The sequence below is a fragment of the Myotis davidii genome, unplaced genomic scaffold, assembly GCF_000327345.1.
Source record: "Myotis davidii unplaced genomic scaffold, ASM32734v1 scaffold762, whole genome shotgun sequence".
In the NCBI taxonomy this organism is placed as follows: domain Eukaryota; kingdom Metazoa; phylum Chordata; class Mammalia; order Chiroptera; family Vespertilionidae; genus Myotis; species Myotis davidii.
Window position 1 is genome coordinate 1,036,252 of NW_006293699.1, and position 18,952 is coordinate 1,055,203.

Consider the following 18,952-nt stretch of genomic DNA (forward strand, 5'->3'; position numbering starts at 1 on the left):
CTTTGCTAATATGAAATAGTTTCCATACTTTCATAAGCAGCTCAAGAAAGCTTCCTAAATATAGATTACACTGCACAGAGGAGGAGCAGCAGGAAGAGGAGTGGAGAAGGTAGAGCAGGGGGAGGAGCAAGAAGAGGAGGAGGAGAAAGAGGAGCAGCAGGAGACGCAGCAGCAGGAAGAGGACTTTCCGTGCTTAATTTTTATTTAATCTCTCATTTCTGCGTAGTGGGTATGACCACAATTTTACAGATGAGACTACTGGGCACACAGATGTTAAACAGAACAAGATCACATAGAACCAGTAGCAGTAGTATTAAAATCCCGGACTCCCAAAGGCTCAGCTATTTAAAATGGACATAGCCCTGAAGATGTTAGCTGTTTAACAAAAACTGACACTCGTAAATATTACTACATACATAAGGGACTATGCTTAAAAGTCTTAGTTATTAAATACAGAAGATTTTTCACTTAAATGATTATTTATTTTTGTGCTTCTTATACATGAGGAAGAATGAACAGGCTCAGGAATGGGAAATCAGCTCATGGCTGAGCCAGATGGTCAATCTCAGTCCTCCTCCAATCCAGGGCTCTTTCCCACACAGCACATGGCCCTGAACTCTCCGGTACTTCATGCTCACAGATTGGTATCTTTTCCCATAGTCCACATCTTATCAAACATCACTTCTTTCTACTGATGGATATTTTTCTGATGTATATTTTAAAACACAGTAACAATTCTGTTTAAATCTTTGGTTCACTGAGCCTCCAGAAGCAGTCAATGGTTATTAAAGCTGTAACTGGCTGCTGAATGCCCATCATCACTCAGGCAACATTATTACTGTCGCTCAGCAATGTTAGCCGTGTGCTGCAAGAAGTTTTGAAACATGACACACCTGATTATTTAGGCAGGGGCACTGACCTCTTTTCCCTTAGACTGTCAAATGACAACAGCCAACACAACAATAGCCATCCAGTGTGAATGAATCAAAATTATTTCTTTTTTGTCAGTTGGGAAAAAATATATTTTTTGGTGTGTGGCAGAATTTTGGTAATTTGTTTATGTGTGCCAGCAACGAAAAAGATCGACCATCACTGCTATAACCTGTACTAGCAAAGGGAGATGTCCACAGGACCTGGGCGTGGGCAGCACATAGGTGTGGCTGCTTTGCAAAAATGAGCTTTTCTCAGCCCAACATGTCCTTGTGAAATATTCAGAAGAGGAAAACTAGAATAATAAAAACAACTTTGCGTAATGTATCAAAGCACAAAAAGGTAAACATTAATTTTCATGAGCCCTTGGAAGGTAAAAATGGCACTATGATAACTAATTGAAAACAAAACAAGTAAAAAATATAACAAAACCGAACAACCTATATTTCAAAACTCAATACATTTCTCTCAATAACAAACTACATAATATAATGTGAAGCAAAATATTACTTGTAAATAGACAGGGAAAGTTTCCTCAAGCTTGTTTTTCCTTTTCCGGTACCTCTTCTTTATTTTTTCAGTGTTTTCAGTAACAGAAACAGATTCATCAACAAGAGTATCTGGTAACTGCTCACTCCAACCTGAAAACAGGAGCCACATTTATGAATGCATGGTATTTAAAATTTCCAGACAGATCCGCCCAAAGTAATTATATAGCTTACCAATATACACAGTTCCATATAAACAAATAAGCTTTTTCTTTTGAGGTATAATTGACATGCAACACTGCATAAGGTTAAGGTGTATAGCATAATGACCTGACAAACAAGCCTTTCACAAGTGTATCTCAAAGCAAGTGTACCAATATAAGTAAATTTTAGGCATCATAAAATTTCATTTCATGTCTATTTAGTATCAGCATGTTTCCTACTGTCTCTTAATGAGCATTTCTCCGCTAGCAAAGCACAGCTTGTTTTTAGAACCTCAACATTTTGTTAAAAAATAATTAAAATGAAAATGCATGGTGCTCATGAGTATGGGGAAATGGGTACACTATTAATTTAAGAAGTATAGCCTCAGTGTAGAGTTTACTGGAAATATCCAACAAAAGTCTTTTTAGAAATGTGTGTCCTTCAATCCAGCAACTCCAAGGGGTTTATTGCAAATTAGGTATTTGTAATACATACATATTGTGATAAGATATGACTATGAAATATACTTATCAATATGTGATGAATGATCCATCTTAACTCAGAAATGGAAATAAACAAAGTCTGGACTATGAAATTAGTCCAGAACAAGCATGCTACTTAGAGCAGGTGAGCAATAATGACATCTCCTCCACTTCTCAGAGCAAATGGCACATCCCTTTTGAAAATCAATGTGGGTCCTTTTGTTGTCAGATTACATAGGTAGACTGACTCTTCTAAAAAGTACTAAAAACAGTGGATAAACACTTATTTAAAATTTTTTTAATGTACTAGTAATCTAGCCAGAAAATGAATCCTCAAAGACCAAAAATTAAGGTAAAACAAGAATCAAAGAAATTAGCAAAGAAATAAATAAAACTCTCTGAAAATTTGTAAAAATCCACTGACCTTGAACTCTATAGTTTTCAGAGCCTGAGTAGGAATGGGGAATAGAAGACAAAGTTTAAGTCTTCTCAAACTGATTAACCAGAGGTGCTTATATGAAGGTGGGACCCTGAAGGACTCCATGCTCAGGTTGGTTTAACAAAAATAAACCCCTCCCCCACCTCCACCAACAGCAAAGAAAACTGCTTGTCATCTTGTCATAGAATTGGTGCTGGATAGAAAGGGAAGAAATAAAATTCCTCCCTGAGAATTCATAAAATCAATATAGCCCTAATGTGTAAGAAGCTTGAATTTACACAACATAGGTGAACCAACAAACACTTCAATCTAAGAACTCAGCTCAAAGGAGTCCTGGTGTGGTATTACCTCATGTTCCTGGAATTGACAAATATAAATAGTCTCTGAAAGAATCCACCTTCAATTCAGTTCTCAGAAAGTTCAAAGAATATTCTAAAGATGATGAACTCACAGTGCAGTAAAATCAATATGCATGCATGTGGACCCATGTATCTCACATAATAAACACAGGGAATAAGGCACAGGGGATGAGCCAGCAGATACAGAGTAGAACCAGACAGCTGATATTTTAAGCTAATTAGATACACAGAAATGAATGTTGGCTGATGCTAGAAGAAGAAACTACTGAAATATCAAGAAGGCAGTTTAGAAAAGGGTGAAAATGCAAATAAATTGAAACTCAATGGGTGATACAGGTAAAGAATAGAATATTGAACTAAAAGAATTGAAATTAGAGGAGAAAAAAAAGAGACAGAACAAAAACACAAAAAATAGTTTCACTAATCATGTCACATTTCTTAATTAGGACTAATTATAGCCATGTTGAGTCACATTAGAAACTTCTTTAAAATCAAGAACTCTGCTTGGAGCACATGCTGAACACAGTAATTTTCCTTCTCCTATCCTATATAAAGCATTTAAAATATGTAAGTGAAAAAAAAAAATAAAAAAATAAAATAAAATAAAATATGTAAGTGTACTGATCATGACCATCATGATTACAAAGTCTTATTAGAATCGGCTCTTACGCTATGGCTTAAGCAATGATTCAGTTTTCTTTGACTCTCTAAGTGAAGATGACAGATTATTAATTGGAAGATGTATTTCTAAAACATGACAGAATCTTGTTAAAAATTGCTGGGGCTCACTATTATTTTCAACTGCATAGTCTAAAAGTTTCCACTTTCATTCCAGAGAAAGGCCTCTGTGTAAAGGCCTTAAAGTACCTGATACATAACTAAGTAATTCGGTCCCTACACTACCTATACTTACCACAGGAAAAAAAAAGAAACTTATTTTAAAATCTCAAAGTAATATAGTCTATTAGATTCAAATCATTTCCTTACCAAACCTAATTTCTGTATTACTGGTATAACTGGACAGGCGCTCAAATCCTTTGATCATACGCAGCAATGACACTGTAGCATTATTTAGGATAACTCTTTCCAGTAGCAACAGTAACACAAACAAAATCCATACCTTCATCTCTGCTAGGTAACTGCTCAGAAATAGAGCCCGAGGAATCTTTCCTGATCACAGATCTTTTGGCTTTTCCTTGCCCGGTCCGACTTCTTTGCCGTACCATAAATCCACCGATACCTATCCCCAAAGAAATTGTATAACCTCATAATTAATTTATCCCTGTATATCCACAGTAAGTAGGGTGAAACTGCTTAGTCTTACATAATGAAGCATTGTACAAATTCAACATAGGCTAATTTAAATAATTAATCTCATTTTAATGAAAGACTATAAGATTCTGGAAATAAGCAAATAAAAAGGTTAAAGACTTATCACTAACCAACCAAAACAGGACATTCGAGGACAGCAAGACTGCACACCTTTCCTCTTCTACACAATGCCAGAGTAAATATTCTTTACTTAACAAATATCTATAACTCATATATTATCACTTACTAGTAAATGGTCTACTAGCTGAGGGAGAAAAGAGACTAGAATACACTAGATGATGCAAACAAAATTCAAATGATTTCAGAGATACTGTGTCAGTCACTCCTCGTAAGACCCTTAGATGCCAAAGACATGCATGACTCTATAGGTAAAGGCATGGAAACTGGAGCCAGATTCTGGAATTTTGGTCACTACTTATTTAACTTTTCAGACTCCTTACTGGTAAAATAGTGATATGTACAGCACCTCCTCATACATAAAAGAATGAAATAAATTAACAGATATAAAGTGCTTGGAATAGTGCGTGACAATCAATGCTTTTGTCATGTGACCCAAAAGTCTAAAAAGATACCTAATGGGCCACTCAGAGGTATGGACAACTTCCATGTGAGGCAGAAAGAGAAAAAAACAATTACATTTTTCTAAAAGTGTATTTATAAACCTCACTAAAGGCCCAGTGCACAAATTAGTGCACAGATGGGGTCCGGCGGTGCGCCCGGTTTGAGCTGGCCCAGCCGGGTAGAGGGGATGCAGGAGGTTGGCCAGCCGGGAGGGTTCCAGGGCATGTTCACCCGTCTCGTCAGTCCCGATTGGCTGGACCCCAGCAGCAAGCTAACTTACAGGTAGGAGTGTCTGCCCCTTGGTGGTCAGTGCAGTTTAGTGGCCTCAGCATATCATTAGCATATTACACTTTGATTGGTTGAACGGACAACCAGACACTTAGCATATTAGGCTTTTATTATGTAGGATAAGTGAAGCCCCCCCCACCCCATTCTATTTTTCTTAACATAACTGAGCTTTCGATCAGAGCATGCAGCATGGCTCACACCTGGTCTGTATGGTTTCCGCTTCCTCTTTCTGACACCCTCTGTTCCTTCCACACCCTTGGCTTCACCATCCACAGCTTCCCGTTCAGGACTAGATTCTGACTTTCCATCACAGTCCATAAGTTCTCCTTCTGGAAAAAAGTAAATATACAATGAAAATTGGGGAAACCTACCAAATACATCATTCCTACGTAACAGGAAACACAAAGTGGCTGCCAAGCCCTGCTCCATGCATCCCAGAGTAGGAAAGGTGTAGGAGAGATGACGAAGTCCCACATTAGCCGTAGAACTCATGCAACTTAAGGCAATTATGTCAGAAAAAGCAACTAGTCTCCACCATGCTCCTCACACATGCTGGGCACTCCTGCACAGGGCCTTTGTCTGCATGCTCTACCTCAGGTAATCAATCTAGTGGCTCACTCACCCAACCCTTCAAACTCAGTGCTCAACACTGCTCTCTGTTCACCTGATCCTGCACCCTTCCCTATGCCCCCCTACTCCTACTTACTCGTACTCTATTTTTTTCCATAGCAGTTACCAAGCACATTGTAATTAACTTATTATTATATATTTCAACAGTCTTTCCTCCTAACATGAAAATGTAAGTTCCACAAGAGGAGAATTTTATCTGTTCTGTTCACTGATATGACTTCCAACATCTGGCACACAGGAGGCTTTCAATAAGTACTGTTCAGTGATGAGATGTTGTAGAACAAAAAATAATAATTACTTTATTTCTCAATCAGAGGAAAAGACATTACCACCCTAAAAATAAGCAAGCCTGTGGTCATCTGCTTCAAAGATAAGCAAAAATATAACTCATATTGAATTGAATACTACTAAAATTATATTGTCATCTCAAGAATCCAGCTAAGAAAATCTTTTCTTTAAAAATATTTTTTTATTTACTTCAGAGAGGAAGGGTGAGGGAGAGAAACATCAATGATGAGAAAGAATCATTGACCGGCTGCCTCCTGCACGCCTCCCTACTATGAATTGAGCCAGAAACCCGGGCATGTTCCCTGGACTGAAATTGAACCGTGAACTCCTGGTTCATAGGACAATGCTCAACCACTGAGCCATGCCAGCTGGGCGAAAAATCTTGATTATTAGATCAGGAAAATGTTTATAAACACCTGTGACTATAACTGTATATTTAAATATTAAGAGTGGCGTTTCTATTTCTAGAATAGGATGCATGATCACATTTTGCTTTAACCTAACCATGGTGCCCAAGCTTATAGCCTTGAGAAGGTTTATGCTGCCCTCTGAACTTTCCCACCTGCGATCCTCCATACACAATGCTTGGGGAGGTCCTGAAGCTCTGTGCCAAAGGACACATGAAAAGGGAGGGAACCTGCACAGGCAGGTCCAGTAAGACAACCCACTTGGAAAGATCAGATATCATATCCAGGGTTATCTGAGTCAGTGGAATTTACCTTTAAAGAAGTCATTCTTATTTTAAAGGTTATTTTATCTACTTTAATTCTTGCAAATATACTGCACAAAAAATAAATTATTATTACCTCGACTATCATCCATTTCTCCATCCCGTGAATGCTCAGACTGGATGTCTGGAGGGGTCTGCAGGACGGCCACACTGTTCTGATTTATAATCTTCAATTTCAACTTTGGTTTTGACCGCTTTCTTCTTGGAGCTGTAGCTATGAGACTCTGCAACTGAGTCAACCCTGATTCAGTCAAGCACACACCATCCTGGGTGTAGGTCTTGGGTGGATCTAAAATTGTAATATCCAAGGATACAAATTAAAACTCTCATTTTAATTCTGATTGATAAGTTAATTCAAAACACACAAGAAGGCCTTAGCCAGTTTTGCTCAGTGTATAGAGCTTTGGCCTGCGGACCAAAGGGTCCCAGGTTCGATAATGGCCAAAGGCACATACCTTGGTTGTAGGCTCCTCCCTGGCCCAGGCCCTGGTTGGGGATGTGCAGGAGGCAACCAATTGATGTGTCTCTCTCACATCGATGTTTCTCTCTGTCTTTCCCTCTCTCTTACACTCTCCCTAAAAATCAATGTAAAAAATATCCATGGGTGAGGATTAATAACAAAAAGGTGGATATGAAATACTGAATGTGACTTCTATAGAGCAATTATCTATTAAATGCACAAATAATTAGCTAAGAGTACTTAATTAAAAGTAAGAGTTACTGCCCTCAACAATTTTTCAGTGGATAGAGCATCAGCCTCCAGACCAAAGGGTCATGGGATCGATTCCTTCCTGGTCAAAGGCATGCAGGTTAAATCCCCAGCCCTGGTCGGGGCTTGAGCAGGAGGCAACCAATCAATGTGTCTCGCTCATTCGATATTTCTCCCCCCCCGCCCCACCTCCCTCCCACTCTCTCTAAAAATCAATGGGAAAAATATCCTCATTCCCCGAGTGAGGATTAATAAAAATTAAAAAGTGACAAAACTTGCAATATTTTTTTTTAATGGTCTTCCTGGCCCTGTCTGATGTGGCTCAGTTGGTTGGGCATCATCTCATGCACCAAAAGGTTGCTGGTTCTTCAACTGCCAGTCAGGGCACATGCCTGGGTTTTGGGCTCAATCTCTAGTAGTGGGCATTGCAGGAGGCAGCCAATCAATGTTTTGATTTCACTTCAATGTTTGTTTCTCCCTCTCCCTTCCTATCTTCCTGGCATTTCTTTGTTCATGTATCAATGTAAAGATTTAGAAAGAAAGCAACGAAGCCAAAAGGGAAGCTTCAGTCTCGAGGTGTGAGCCTTTTCCTGGGAAATCCAGTCAGACTAAAAGATGAGGACCAATTTATACAAGAGAAACAAGAATACTGCAGAAGCCCATCTGGAAAGCAAAGTATCAATATAATCACTTACAGGGAGAGATACAAATAAGGAGAAATCCTGCAATATTTTTTAAATCCACAAAATTGCCATTCGTTAGGACAATTTCTGAACTATCCAAATATGTTTGTACTGGTGACAGCAAATGGAAGTACACAAAAGAATGAGAGCTTAATAAAAGTATATTTATCACCATTCCAGGCTGATCTAGTACAGAAAAAAATAGCAATAGATTGAGTTAATGCTGAAGGAATCTGTTAACCAGGTCTTATTCTCTGCTGATAACTAAGCAGGGTAATTATCAATGAAAACAGCAAATATGGACTAATGGTTATTTCATTGCCAACTGAGGAGATTTACAGGAATACTGTACCACTAAAACTAGATAAGATGGGCATTTATTTATCAATTATAGAAATGATTACTGCCCGGCCGTGGTGACTTAGTGGTTGAGCATCGACCTATGAACCATGAGGTCATGGTTCGATTCCCGGTCAGGGCACATGCCCGGGGTTGTGAGCTCGATCCACAGTAGGGGGCATGCAGGAGACAGCTAATCAATGATTCTCTCTCATCATTGATGTTTTTCTCTGTCTTTCCCTCTCCCTTCCTCTCTGAAATCAATAAAAATATGTTTCAAAAAATAAAAAATAGAAAGAAATGATTACCAACATTAGGGAATTTAGACTAGCACCCATATGATTAAGGTAGGTATCATGTATATGTGGAAGTCAGTTAAATCAATAATTATGCATTTATATCTTTTTGTAAACAACAGCCAAATAAAGCATTTAGACCTTACCTAGCTCCTTCACTTTCGTGACAATCTGTGCTACAAGTGAGGAGTCACAGCATTCTGAGGAAGGCACTGAAGTGAGAGAAAAAAAGTGACGTAATTTTCTTTTTCAAAAAGGTGAAATATATTCAGTGATTTACAAATGACTAAAATTTCTATTTCTGTACCCATTTTACTACAATAAATGCATGAAAACTAAATAGTGTTTAAAAGTTGTCTTTAAAACAAGCAGGTGAGACCTGACCGGAGTTGTCCAGTGGTTAGAGCATCGGCCTGCACACTGAAGGGTCACCGGTTCGATCCCCAGTCAAGGGCATGTACCTGGGTCTCAGGTTCACTCCCTGGCCCCTATTGGGCATGTGCGGGGAGGCAACAGCTCAATGTGTCTCTCTCACATCGATATTTTTCTCTCTCTTCCCTCTGTTCCTCCCTTCCACTTATCTGTCTCTGAAAAGCAATATAAAAAATATCCTCTGGTAAGGATTAACAAAAAAATTAAAATTAATAAACAAAAAGTTGAAGAAAATGCACACATAAGAAGAAAAAACTGGTAAAGATAAAGAACCAAGGTACTGGGATTTCTACATACTGCTAACCACCACAAGGTTATAAGCTTTAAAAGCAAAATTACATTATAGCTAAAATACATGCTTATTTTACTTTATGGAAGCAAATTGTTTTAATATATTAAGTGGGTTGATAAGAATTATTTACAACACAAATAACTTAATTTTCATAAAATATCTGTTAAAACATAGTTTCGCAAAAAGAAAACACAATTACTGTCAACCATCCACTGGTTCTGAACAGCAAAGAACAGGGTTGTAGCCAAGCACAGACTCCCTGTCTAAACCATACTCTTACCATTTGATGTCAGCATATAGGGTCTGCACATGCTACAGTCAAAACCAGTGTCCGCCACATTTTCCACTTCCTCTTCAGTATTTAAGTTTTGACAAATTGCATGCATCCACCTAAAAAGACCATATTTGTACACTTAAAAAAAGGAAATACACTAAGAATGGTTTTCTTTTAAAAATAGGAGTTGACAGTCTCCACACTTCAAATCCCTGTCTAGACCAAAATTACCCTTTTCCCCTAACCTTGCCTACTGACCCACAAACATTTTCAAAGCTGAGAAGGAAAGAAAAAGGAATAAAATCAAGTACTAGGAAGGGATAATGGTTTGATGGTCATCCCCTGAAGATCTGGGAAGTTTGTTGCACCCAGTAAGTGCATGGAAACTGCAAACTGTAGACTGAGTGTGTGTGTTTGTCAAGTGGGGCACCTACCGTGGGGTATACACAGCTCATACAAATGAGGCTGAACAGTAACCAGAAATAAAAAGAGCTGTCTTGCCTTAGAACACGGAATTGTGGGCGGAGTCCTGAGAATCCTGCAGTGCTGATAAAATACTACTAATATCACATGTAGAGTTAACTGCTCACAGAGCAGAGTGTACCATTAAAACCAAGACAACCGTCTTGATTCTGAAGCTGCACACAGACCACAGAGGGAGAGCACACAGATATTTAGTGTCTAGAGGAGCTTTAAGAAAAAGTGGCTAAAGGCCGAAACCGGTTTGGCTCAGTGGATAGAGCGTCGGCCTACGGACTGAAGGGTCCCAGGTTTGATTCCGGTCAAGGGCATGTACCTGGGTTGCAGGCACATCCCCAGTAGGGAGATGTGCAGGAGGCAGCTGATCGATGTTTCTCTCTCATCGATGTTTCTGACTCTCTCTCCCTTCCTCTCTGTAAAAAATCAATAAAATATATTTAGAAAAAAAAAAAGAAAGAAAAAGTGGCTAAAGGAAAACAGAATGTGTGAGGTCCTTTGTAAAATCAAATAAAACATTCAGAAACTATCCGAGAAAAATGCATACATGCAGGCAATAATTTGGCTGCATCTATTTTCGAGGGATTTATCAACCCTCAAAAAGCCCTACTAGTAACTTAAAATCTTTAGTCTGGAACTGAGAAGACAAAACTAGAAACTTCTGTGGGTTTCTAGCTCACTAAAAACCTGGAAAGCAAAGGCGTTGTTTCTTAAATTTAAAAGAGTTATTTTCTAATTTTCTTCTACTACATTTATGAGAGAAAAGCTTGCAAACGATGAGGAGAAAAACCGCCAGCACAATACCTATCACATTGTCTGCACTGCAGAATGAGGTCTTCCTCCCGGTAGTTTCGGTAGCAGATGGGGCAGGAAGACAGGCTTGCACAGGGGGCACACTGCGTGTAATTGTTCTGCCACTCACACCTCAGACCTGCAGACGTGGCTCCACAGTGTCTGCACCAAACACACCTGAAAGCCAATACCCACCACAAGTCGCAATTTTACTTATTCAGTTACTATATTTCCCTCCCCCAGGCCACAGCTTGGCTGGTCCCCATTCCTCTCTCACGAAGAAGAGTAGATGGAAATTACTCAATGTATATTTGAAAAATTTGATTAGTACCTATCATGGTAAATATGTATTATGCAATTAAGCAGACATGGCTAATTTTTAAAAGCTGAAGTAGCATAAACCCTAGAGTACCATTTGCACTTCCAGCCTCCTTTGGGAACCGTCTGCAAGGGAGGGTCCAAGCAGTAGGTGTGGTAACTGATGTCACAGTCATCGCACAGCAGGAGTCTCCCCGGGTCCGTGGCCTTCCCGCAGGCCTCACACACAGTGCACTCGAGGCACCGCCAACCTTTGCTGAGAACCACTTTAGTGATCTGGAAAAGAAACAGCCGCCCACGTGGTTTGTACGTAACCTACACAATGCGCATGATGGAATACACCATGTAACCAAATATGGTGCTTATGTACCTAAAAGCAGAAAAGAGGCAAAACTAACATTTACTGAGTACCAACAGTGGCCCAACACGGAGGTGGACACATTCATATACTTTGAGGACTCCCCCAACTGGACAGAATAAAAGAAAGCGGTAAATATTTTAATATCTTAATGCCTTTTCCCATCCGTATAACTATCCTGTGCAGAGGCTTATATGTCCACTTTACAGATGTGGTGACTAGATTTTACAGAAATCAAATACACTGCCCCCTTACTGTTAATACAAGAGGCCTGGTGCACAAAATTCATGCGGGGGAGGAGGGATCCCACAGCCCGGCCTGCACCCTCTCCAATACGGGGCTCCTCGGGGAATGTCCAACTGCCTCTCGCAATCCTGGACCGCTGGCTCCTAACCACTTGCCTGCCTGCCTGCCTGCCTGCCTGATCACCCCTAACCACCTCTGCCTGCCTGATCGGCCCTAACTGCTCCCCTACCAGCCTGATCACCCGTCAATGCCGCACCCTGCACCCAGGACCCAGGATTCCCTCGTCCGGTCGGTCACAGACACCCAGGACACGGGCTGGCTTTGCCTGGGCTGGCTGCAACTGCAGGGAACTATGGGCAGGTGGCTTTGCCCAGGCCGCAGGCACAGTTACAGGCACCCAGGACCACAGGGCGGGCAGCTTGTCCCTCTCCCAGGCCGCAGTCTAGCTGGTCCCCATTCCTCTCTCGCAAGCTCATTAGTGCCTGGCTGATCCCCATTCCTCTCTCTCAAGTGTTGAGTGTCTGAGCTGTTACAGTGTGAAGGTGTGACAGTATGATGACCATTTGCATATTAGCTCTTTATTATATAGGACTAGAGGCCCGGTGCATGAAATTCGTGCAATAGGGGGGTGGAGTTCCCTCAGCCCAGCCTGCCCCGCTCAGAGCAGGCGCTGTGTGTGTGTGTGTGTGTGTGTATCTGCTGGGGGCCTGTCCCCAGCCACACTATGGAGGCTTGGAGCAGGCACCACTCTGCGTTGATCTCTCAGGCTCCTGCCTCCACTGTGTGTTTTTCTCTCCCTTGAGCTGTGGCCAGGGTGGGGTGCTGCCTGCAGGGTGCGCTTTCCTGCTCATGGATCACCTAATCACTGCAGAGACCAGGGGCAGGCCCTGCTGGGTGTGCCCTGTGGGGAACTTTCCTGCTCTGGGATCGCCATGGGGATCCCAGGAGCAGGCCCACCTGGGAGCCACCTGCCCTCGGCACTTGCCTGCTCTGGGATCACCATGGGAAGCTCCGCGGCTAGGGGCGGGGCTTAAGCGGTGTGAGGCTTAGGCAGCACATGGGGGTCCCAGCTGGGGCGGGGCTTAGGTGACATGATCGCCCAGCCTAAGCCCGGCCGCCCAGGGCCGCACATGGGGCCTGGATGGCGTCTGGTGCTGGCAAACCCTGACTGCAGTATGCAAATTAGCCATCTTTGATGGAGGCTAATTTGCATATGGAGCAGATTAGCCAATGGGAAGCGTAGAGAAGGTACAGTCAATTACCCTTTTGTCTTTTATTTGATAGGACTAGAGACCCAGTGCACAAAAATTTGTCCACTCGGGGGGGGAGAGGGGATGCCTCAGCCCGGCCTGTGCCCTCTCACAGTCTGGGACCCCTCGGGGGATAACGACCTGCTGGCTTAGGCCTGCTCCCGGGTGGCAGAGGGCAGGCCCAATCCCTAGCTGCAGCCCCTGGTCAGGCTCAGAGGAGGGCCAATTGGGGGGTTGGGGGACAGCCTGGGAGACCTCGGGGGATGTCCAATTGCCAGCGGGGTGCAGGCCTAAGATGCAGTCCGAAATCCTTAGCGCTGCTGAGGAGGCGGGAGAGGCTCCCACCACCACCGCTGTACTGGAAGCCGTCGGCCTGGCTTGTGGCTGAGCAGAGCTCCCCCTGTGGGAGCTCACTGGCGAGCAGGAGGCAGCCCCTGCATTGAGCATCTGCCCCCTGGTGGTCAGTGTGTGTCACAGCGACCAGTGATTCCCAGTTGTTCTGCTGTTAGGGTCAATTTGCATATTACCCTTTTATTATATAGAAGTGCCTGTCCAGCCTGGGTGAGGGGCTAATGTCTGTTTGCAGGCTGGCCACAATCCCCAGCCACCCAAGCTCCCAGGGGAGGCTGGCTAGAAGCAGGTACCTGGGATTCATTTATCTTCTATAACTGAAACTTTGTTGCCATTAGCAGAGGCCACAGCCAGCTCAGGGCAGACAGGAAGCTTGGCTCTCTACATCGCCCGGGCAAGCAAGCCTCCTGCTTGCTCCAGCTCCACGGCTGCCGGCTGCCATCTTCATTGGGTTAATTTGCATATAGTCACTCTGACTGGCTGGTAGGCGTGGCTTAGGGCATAGCAAAGGTATGGTCAATTAGCATCTTTGTCTTTTATTAGTGTAGACTAGAGATCTGGTGTACAAAAATTTGTGCACTCGGAGGGTCCCTCAGCCCGGCCTGTGCCCTCTCTCAGTCTGGGACCCCTCAGGGGATGTCCACCTGCTGGCTTAGGCCCGCTGCTCAGGGGAGGGGGGGGATCGGACCTAAGCCGGCAGTCAGACATCCCTCTGGCAGCCCGGGAGCCCTCAGGGGATGCCCGCTTGGCAGCAGGGAGCAAGCCTGGGCGGCAGTCGGACATCCTTAGCACTGCTGAGGAGGTGGGAAAGACTCCCACCATCACCGCTGTGCTGGCAGCCGTCAGCCTGGCTTGTGGCTGAGCAGAGCTCCCGCTGTGGGAGGCAGCTCAGAGGGCAGCTCCTGCATTGAGTGTCTGCCCCCTGGTGGTCAGTGTGTGTCATAGTGACCAGTCATTCCTAGTCGTTCTGCTGTTAGGGTCAATTTGCATATTGCCCTTTTATTATATAGGATAGAGGCCTAGGGCACAGGTGGGGGCCAGCTGCTTTGCCTTGAAGGGTGTCCTGGATTAGGGTGGGGGTCCCCACTGGGGTGCCTGGTCAGCCTGGGTGAGGGGCTAATGATGGTTTTCAAGCTGGCCACGGCAGTGGGCTGGAAGCAGGTATCTGGGATTTATTTATCTTCTATAATTGAAACTTTGTAGCCTTGAGCGGAGCTCAGAGCTGGCCAGGGCAGGCAGGAATCTTGGCTTCATCTATTGCCAGGGGCAACCCAAGCCTCCTCCTCTCTCCAGCTCCATGGCTGCTGCCGTCTTAGTTGGGTTAATTTGCATATTTTCTCTTGATTAGCGGCAGGTGTGGCTTGTGGGTGTAGTGGAGGTACAGTCAATTTGCATGTTTCTCTTTTATTAGATTAGAAAGGATTTAAAATGTATTGACATAGTTTCCACTGGCATTTCATGAACTCATGCTTCTGAAACTTGTGTAAATTGCAAAAGCACCTGTAGTATTATGTTCAACATAAAACTGCAAAAATAAAAATAAAAACACGAACAAGTAAAGTGTGAGTTCCCAAGAACTTTTTATGATCTTAGAGGACTAGGACTTCTGAAGTTCACATTCACTCCTCTGTTTATTCTCTCAGGTAACATTGAGAATCTCAAAGTTTTTGAATACCTATATTTCTAAAATACTCGTCAAAGTAGTCATACCATGTAATAGTAAGAATTTAGAATCAACTTAGAGCCTAGAGCAGCCGTGGGCAAACTACGGCCCGTGGGCCAGATCCGGCCCATTTGAAATGAATAAAACTATTGAAAAAAAAGACCATACCCTTTTATGTAATGATGTTTACTTTGAATTTATATTGGTTCACACAAACACTCCATCCATGCTTTTGTTCCAGCCCTCCGGTCCAGTTTAAGAACCCATTGTGGCCCTCGAGTCAAAAAGTTTGCCCACCCCTGGCCTAGAGTCTATTAACAAAAAGGATCACAAAGGGCCTGTGTTATAAGCAATCAAGACAATAAAACTCAGATCATGAAGAATAAGAATCTAAAGCTACTTAACACATTGTATGCGGGAAACGTATTTATATGTTCTACCAGTGTAGTAGAGCATGGGACACGTATTAATATGTTTTTTATAGACTAGCGGTAGAATGCATATATAAATACGTAAACTAAAGTTATCGTAATTTTACTGAGCGTTGCCATTTGCGCAAAATATTAGCAAAAATGGCCCGCACCACCTGTCAGTAATTATTGAAAAACAACACCTAAAGTTCATTATGATGATTTAAGTAAGTGCAGTTTGCCCAAAAACATGTGGTCCCTGGCATATGTCTTAGAGATTTCTATGCGGTATGCAATGTGCTAAGAGAAAAATAAGTTAAATAAAGGAACAACTATTAAAATGGCATCAGACTTGCCCAGCCAGAGTGGTTCAGTGGTTGAAAGTTGACTATGAACTAGGAAGTCATGGTTTGATTCAGTCAGGGCACATACCCAATCACATGCTTGATCCCCAGTAAAGGGTGTGCAGGAGGCAGCCAATTGATGATTCTCTCTCATCACTGATGTTCCTATCTCTCTCTCCTTTTCCCTTCCTCTCTCTGAAATCAATGAAAAACCGTATTTTTTTTTCAAAAAATGGCATCAAACTTTATTTCAGCAGCCAGAGTTGGGAAGTTTAATTCTATGGAAAAATACTTTTCAAGGTACAATTCTTACTCAAGTAAACCAGTAATCAAGTGTGAAAGTAAAATACCTTTCAGATATCCAAGGACTCAAAATTCAGGTCCCATATAACCCACCTAATGAAGTTACTTAAAGGTACGAGGAACAAAATGAGTGTGTGTACCAAGAAAGGAAAGATATGGGCTCCAGAAAGCAATGACCTCAGTGAAGGAAAGCTTAAGGAAGACAACTGAACAAGGCCTAGATTGCAACAGGGGTGTGCAGGGAAGGGAAACACTCTTCCCAGAAAAGTAGGTACCTGCCAAAATAATCGGGTATGACCTAGCTTCTATAGCAGGTAAAAACAAACAGCATCACAAGCTGATGGAGAATCATGAATTCATGCACTTTCTTCTTCCTATTAAAAACTCCATGAAAAACAAAAGAAAGTCATGGTATGCTACTCAGATGTTCAGTGAACATTTACTGAGTCGTAGCCAACACTGTTTATTAACTAAATTCAGTAAAAGAACTACACTGGGGGATGCCGGGAGATTTATTAACCCTCAAAAAGCCCTACTAGTAACTATAGCAAGGAATGTATTTTAAGAACTAAGTTAGCATTCATTTCATTCACAGCAGAGTCACAGAATCCAAGTCAGATAAAGCAATAGCACCAGCATCCAATTTAAAGCTATAGAGTTCATTCACCACCAGGACCTGCAGATCAGAAGTGGCTGTAGGGCGTGGCTATAGGGTTAAGCCTCCGACTGACCTGTTGGCAAAGCCACAAACAAGTCCCACTTTAGAGGGCACAGTCCACTTAGCATAATTAGGATTGACCTTATGAGGCTCCCTAGATCCTTCCTGGGTAGCTAATGGGCTGTGGGAGGTGCAGTAAGTGCTGCCAAAACAAGTGAAACTCACAAGAACAGTGTAACTATGGTGACCACTACCTTGTTTACCTCTGGCTATAAAATAAAGGCTCAGCTTGCCTCTGGCCAGGCACAGGAAGATCCACCTAGACCCAGCTTATTCTCTTTGTCTGTCATTTCTTCATCCTTTCACCACCCTCTCTCAGGCTTTCGAACCCTTGGCTGAGCTGGCTCAGCACAAGTGGCCACCTGTGGAGAACAGGATTCAGTAGTGGGGGTGGAGCAACAGGGGGTGGGTCAGTCATTGTGAGGCTTTTAAAGCCATTTGATATTTTTAAGCATGTGTATTCATTAATTTGATTAGTGTACTAATTCACATAAATTAGTCTTACATTATCTTATTTACCAAATGGAGGCAAGAACCCTGGGTAAGGAAGAGCAGGGTGGCTTAGAGCAGCGGCCAGCAAATATTTGTAAAGGGTCAGATAGTGGATATTCTAGACTTGGTGGGGCATGTAATGGAACTTCATTTACAGAAGCAGTTGGTGGGCCAGATTTGGCCTGTGTACCATAGTTTACCAATCCCTGGTGCAGAAGAAAGACAAAGTGTAAGATAGACCCAAGGTATTTAGTGGTAGAACAAGTGTTTTATATTATATCTTTACTCCTACTAAGTTCTCCTCTTTCACAGACAACTATGCTATGGTCCTTTACACCCAAACTCTCAAATGACTCAGTTTACAGTCACTCTCCGGCACACTAATCTGATTGCTATGCCCATCACCACTGAAAATGCTCAAGCCAGTTAAGATCTCGTAACTCCCAAATGCAGTTGACATGTTAGTGTGTACTGGCCTCTCTGCAGTATTTCAACATTTGAACAGCCCCACTCCCCAAATCCCCCCTTAGGACAGATTCCAGGGCTCTCCTATCAACTCTTTTCCTCCTATTGACTGGTCTAGTCTTCATTTCTAAGAGCTCTTTCAGGTCCGGTATCATGCAGGGTCCCCACCATGTCTAACGGCGTGGTGCATGTGTTTTATAGTCTACTAGAGGCCCCGGTGCATGGATTCATGCACCAGTGGGGTCCCTCGGCCTGGCCTGTGGGGATTGGGCTGAAACTGGCTCTTTGACATCCCCCAAGGGGTCCCAGATTGCAAGAGGGTGGTTCTTGAGTGACACACCCCGAATCGGGCTTCCTCCTCTCTGGTTCCGGGTGCGTCACCTGAGAACCGCAGCTGCCAAGTGACCGCAGCTCAGCAGCTCCTGCATTGAACATCTGCCCCTTGTGGTCATTGTGCATCATAGCTACCGGTCAGATGGTTGAGCAGTCAAACAGTCACTTAGGCTTTTATATATAGAGATAATGCATATCTGTTTCAACTACAGTAAGGTAACTGGGATGCAACCTTGCTCCCATCATAAATACAGAAACTGGACAAAATGTATGAAGCACTCATTTTCAGACACTGGACAAAAGGCAGTCCAGGTCTGTGGTTTCTGAGAGGAGCAGGACAAGTGAGGTGAGAACTATGATATTCTGCCTGTAGACATTTTCCAGGGTGCGGCCGAGGGAGGGAGAAACCCAGCAGAGTATGATGGTCTCATCAAGCTTAAGCACACATGATGGAGCTCAGGGAGGCTGAGGCAGCTGCAGCCTGCGGGACAGAGGACTGGAAAGGAAGGAGCAGTCTACATAGCATTTCCCGGAGGCCTTTCGCTGAAGACATCTATGAAGCCAAACAGATCTCCACGACCAAGGCAACAGCTCCAGGGAATGTGTAAATTGAACATTATCAGAGTCCACACAATGTTGGAAAACATGTGGAACTTAACTAGTCAGAGTGGTGAAT

At 42.9% G+C, this 18,952-nt stretch overlaps 1 protein-coding gene across 2 annotated transcripts in view; it reads right to left on the reverse strand.

The window, feature by feature from the left end:
• KMT2C (lysine (K)-specific methyltransferase 2C) overlaps nucleotides 1-18,952 on the reverse strand; it is a 270,221-nt gene that overhangs the window by 64,732 nt on the left and 186,537 nt on the right. For both annotated transcript variants that reach the window (XM_015566229.1, XM_015566230.1), the window contains exons 21-28: nucleotides 11,438-11,619; nucleotides 11,038-11,202; nucleotides 9,763-9,872; nucleotides 8,905-8,970; nucleotides 6,808-7,020; nucleotides 5,284-5,412; nucleotides 4,023-4,142; nucleotides 1,441-1,571 (exon numbers count right to left, since the gene is read on the reverse strand). In XM_015566229.1, the coding sequence (XP_015421715.1) occupies nucleotides 1,441-1,571; nucleotides 4,023-4,142; nucleotides 5,284-5,412; nucleotides 6,808-7,020; nucleotides 8,905-8,970; nucleotides 9,763-9,872; nucleotides 11,038-11,202; nucleotides 11,438-11,619 (1,116 nt within the window). The remainder of the gene's footprint in view (nucleotides 1-1,440; nucleotides 1,572-4,022; nucleotides 4,143-5,283; nucleotides 5,413-6,807; nucleotides 7,021-8,904; nucleotides 8,971-9,762; nucleotides 9,873-11,037; nucleotides 11,203-11,437; nucleotides 11,620-18,952) is intronic.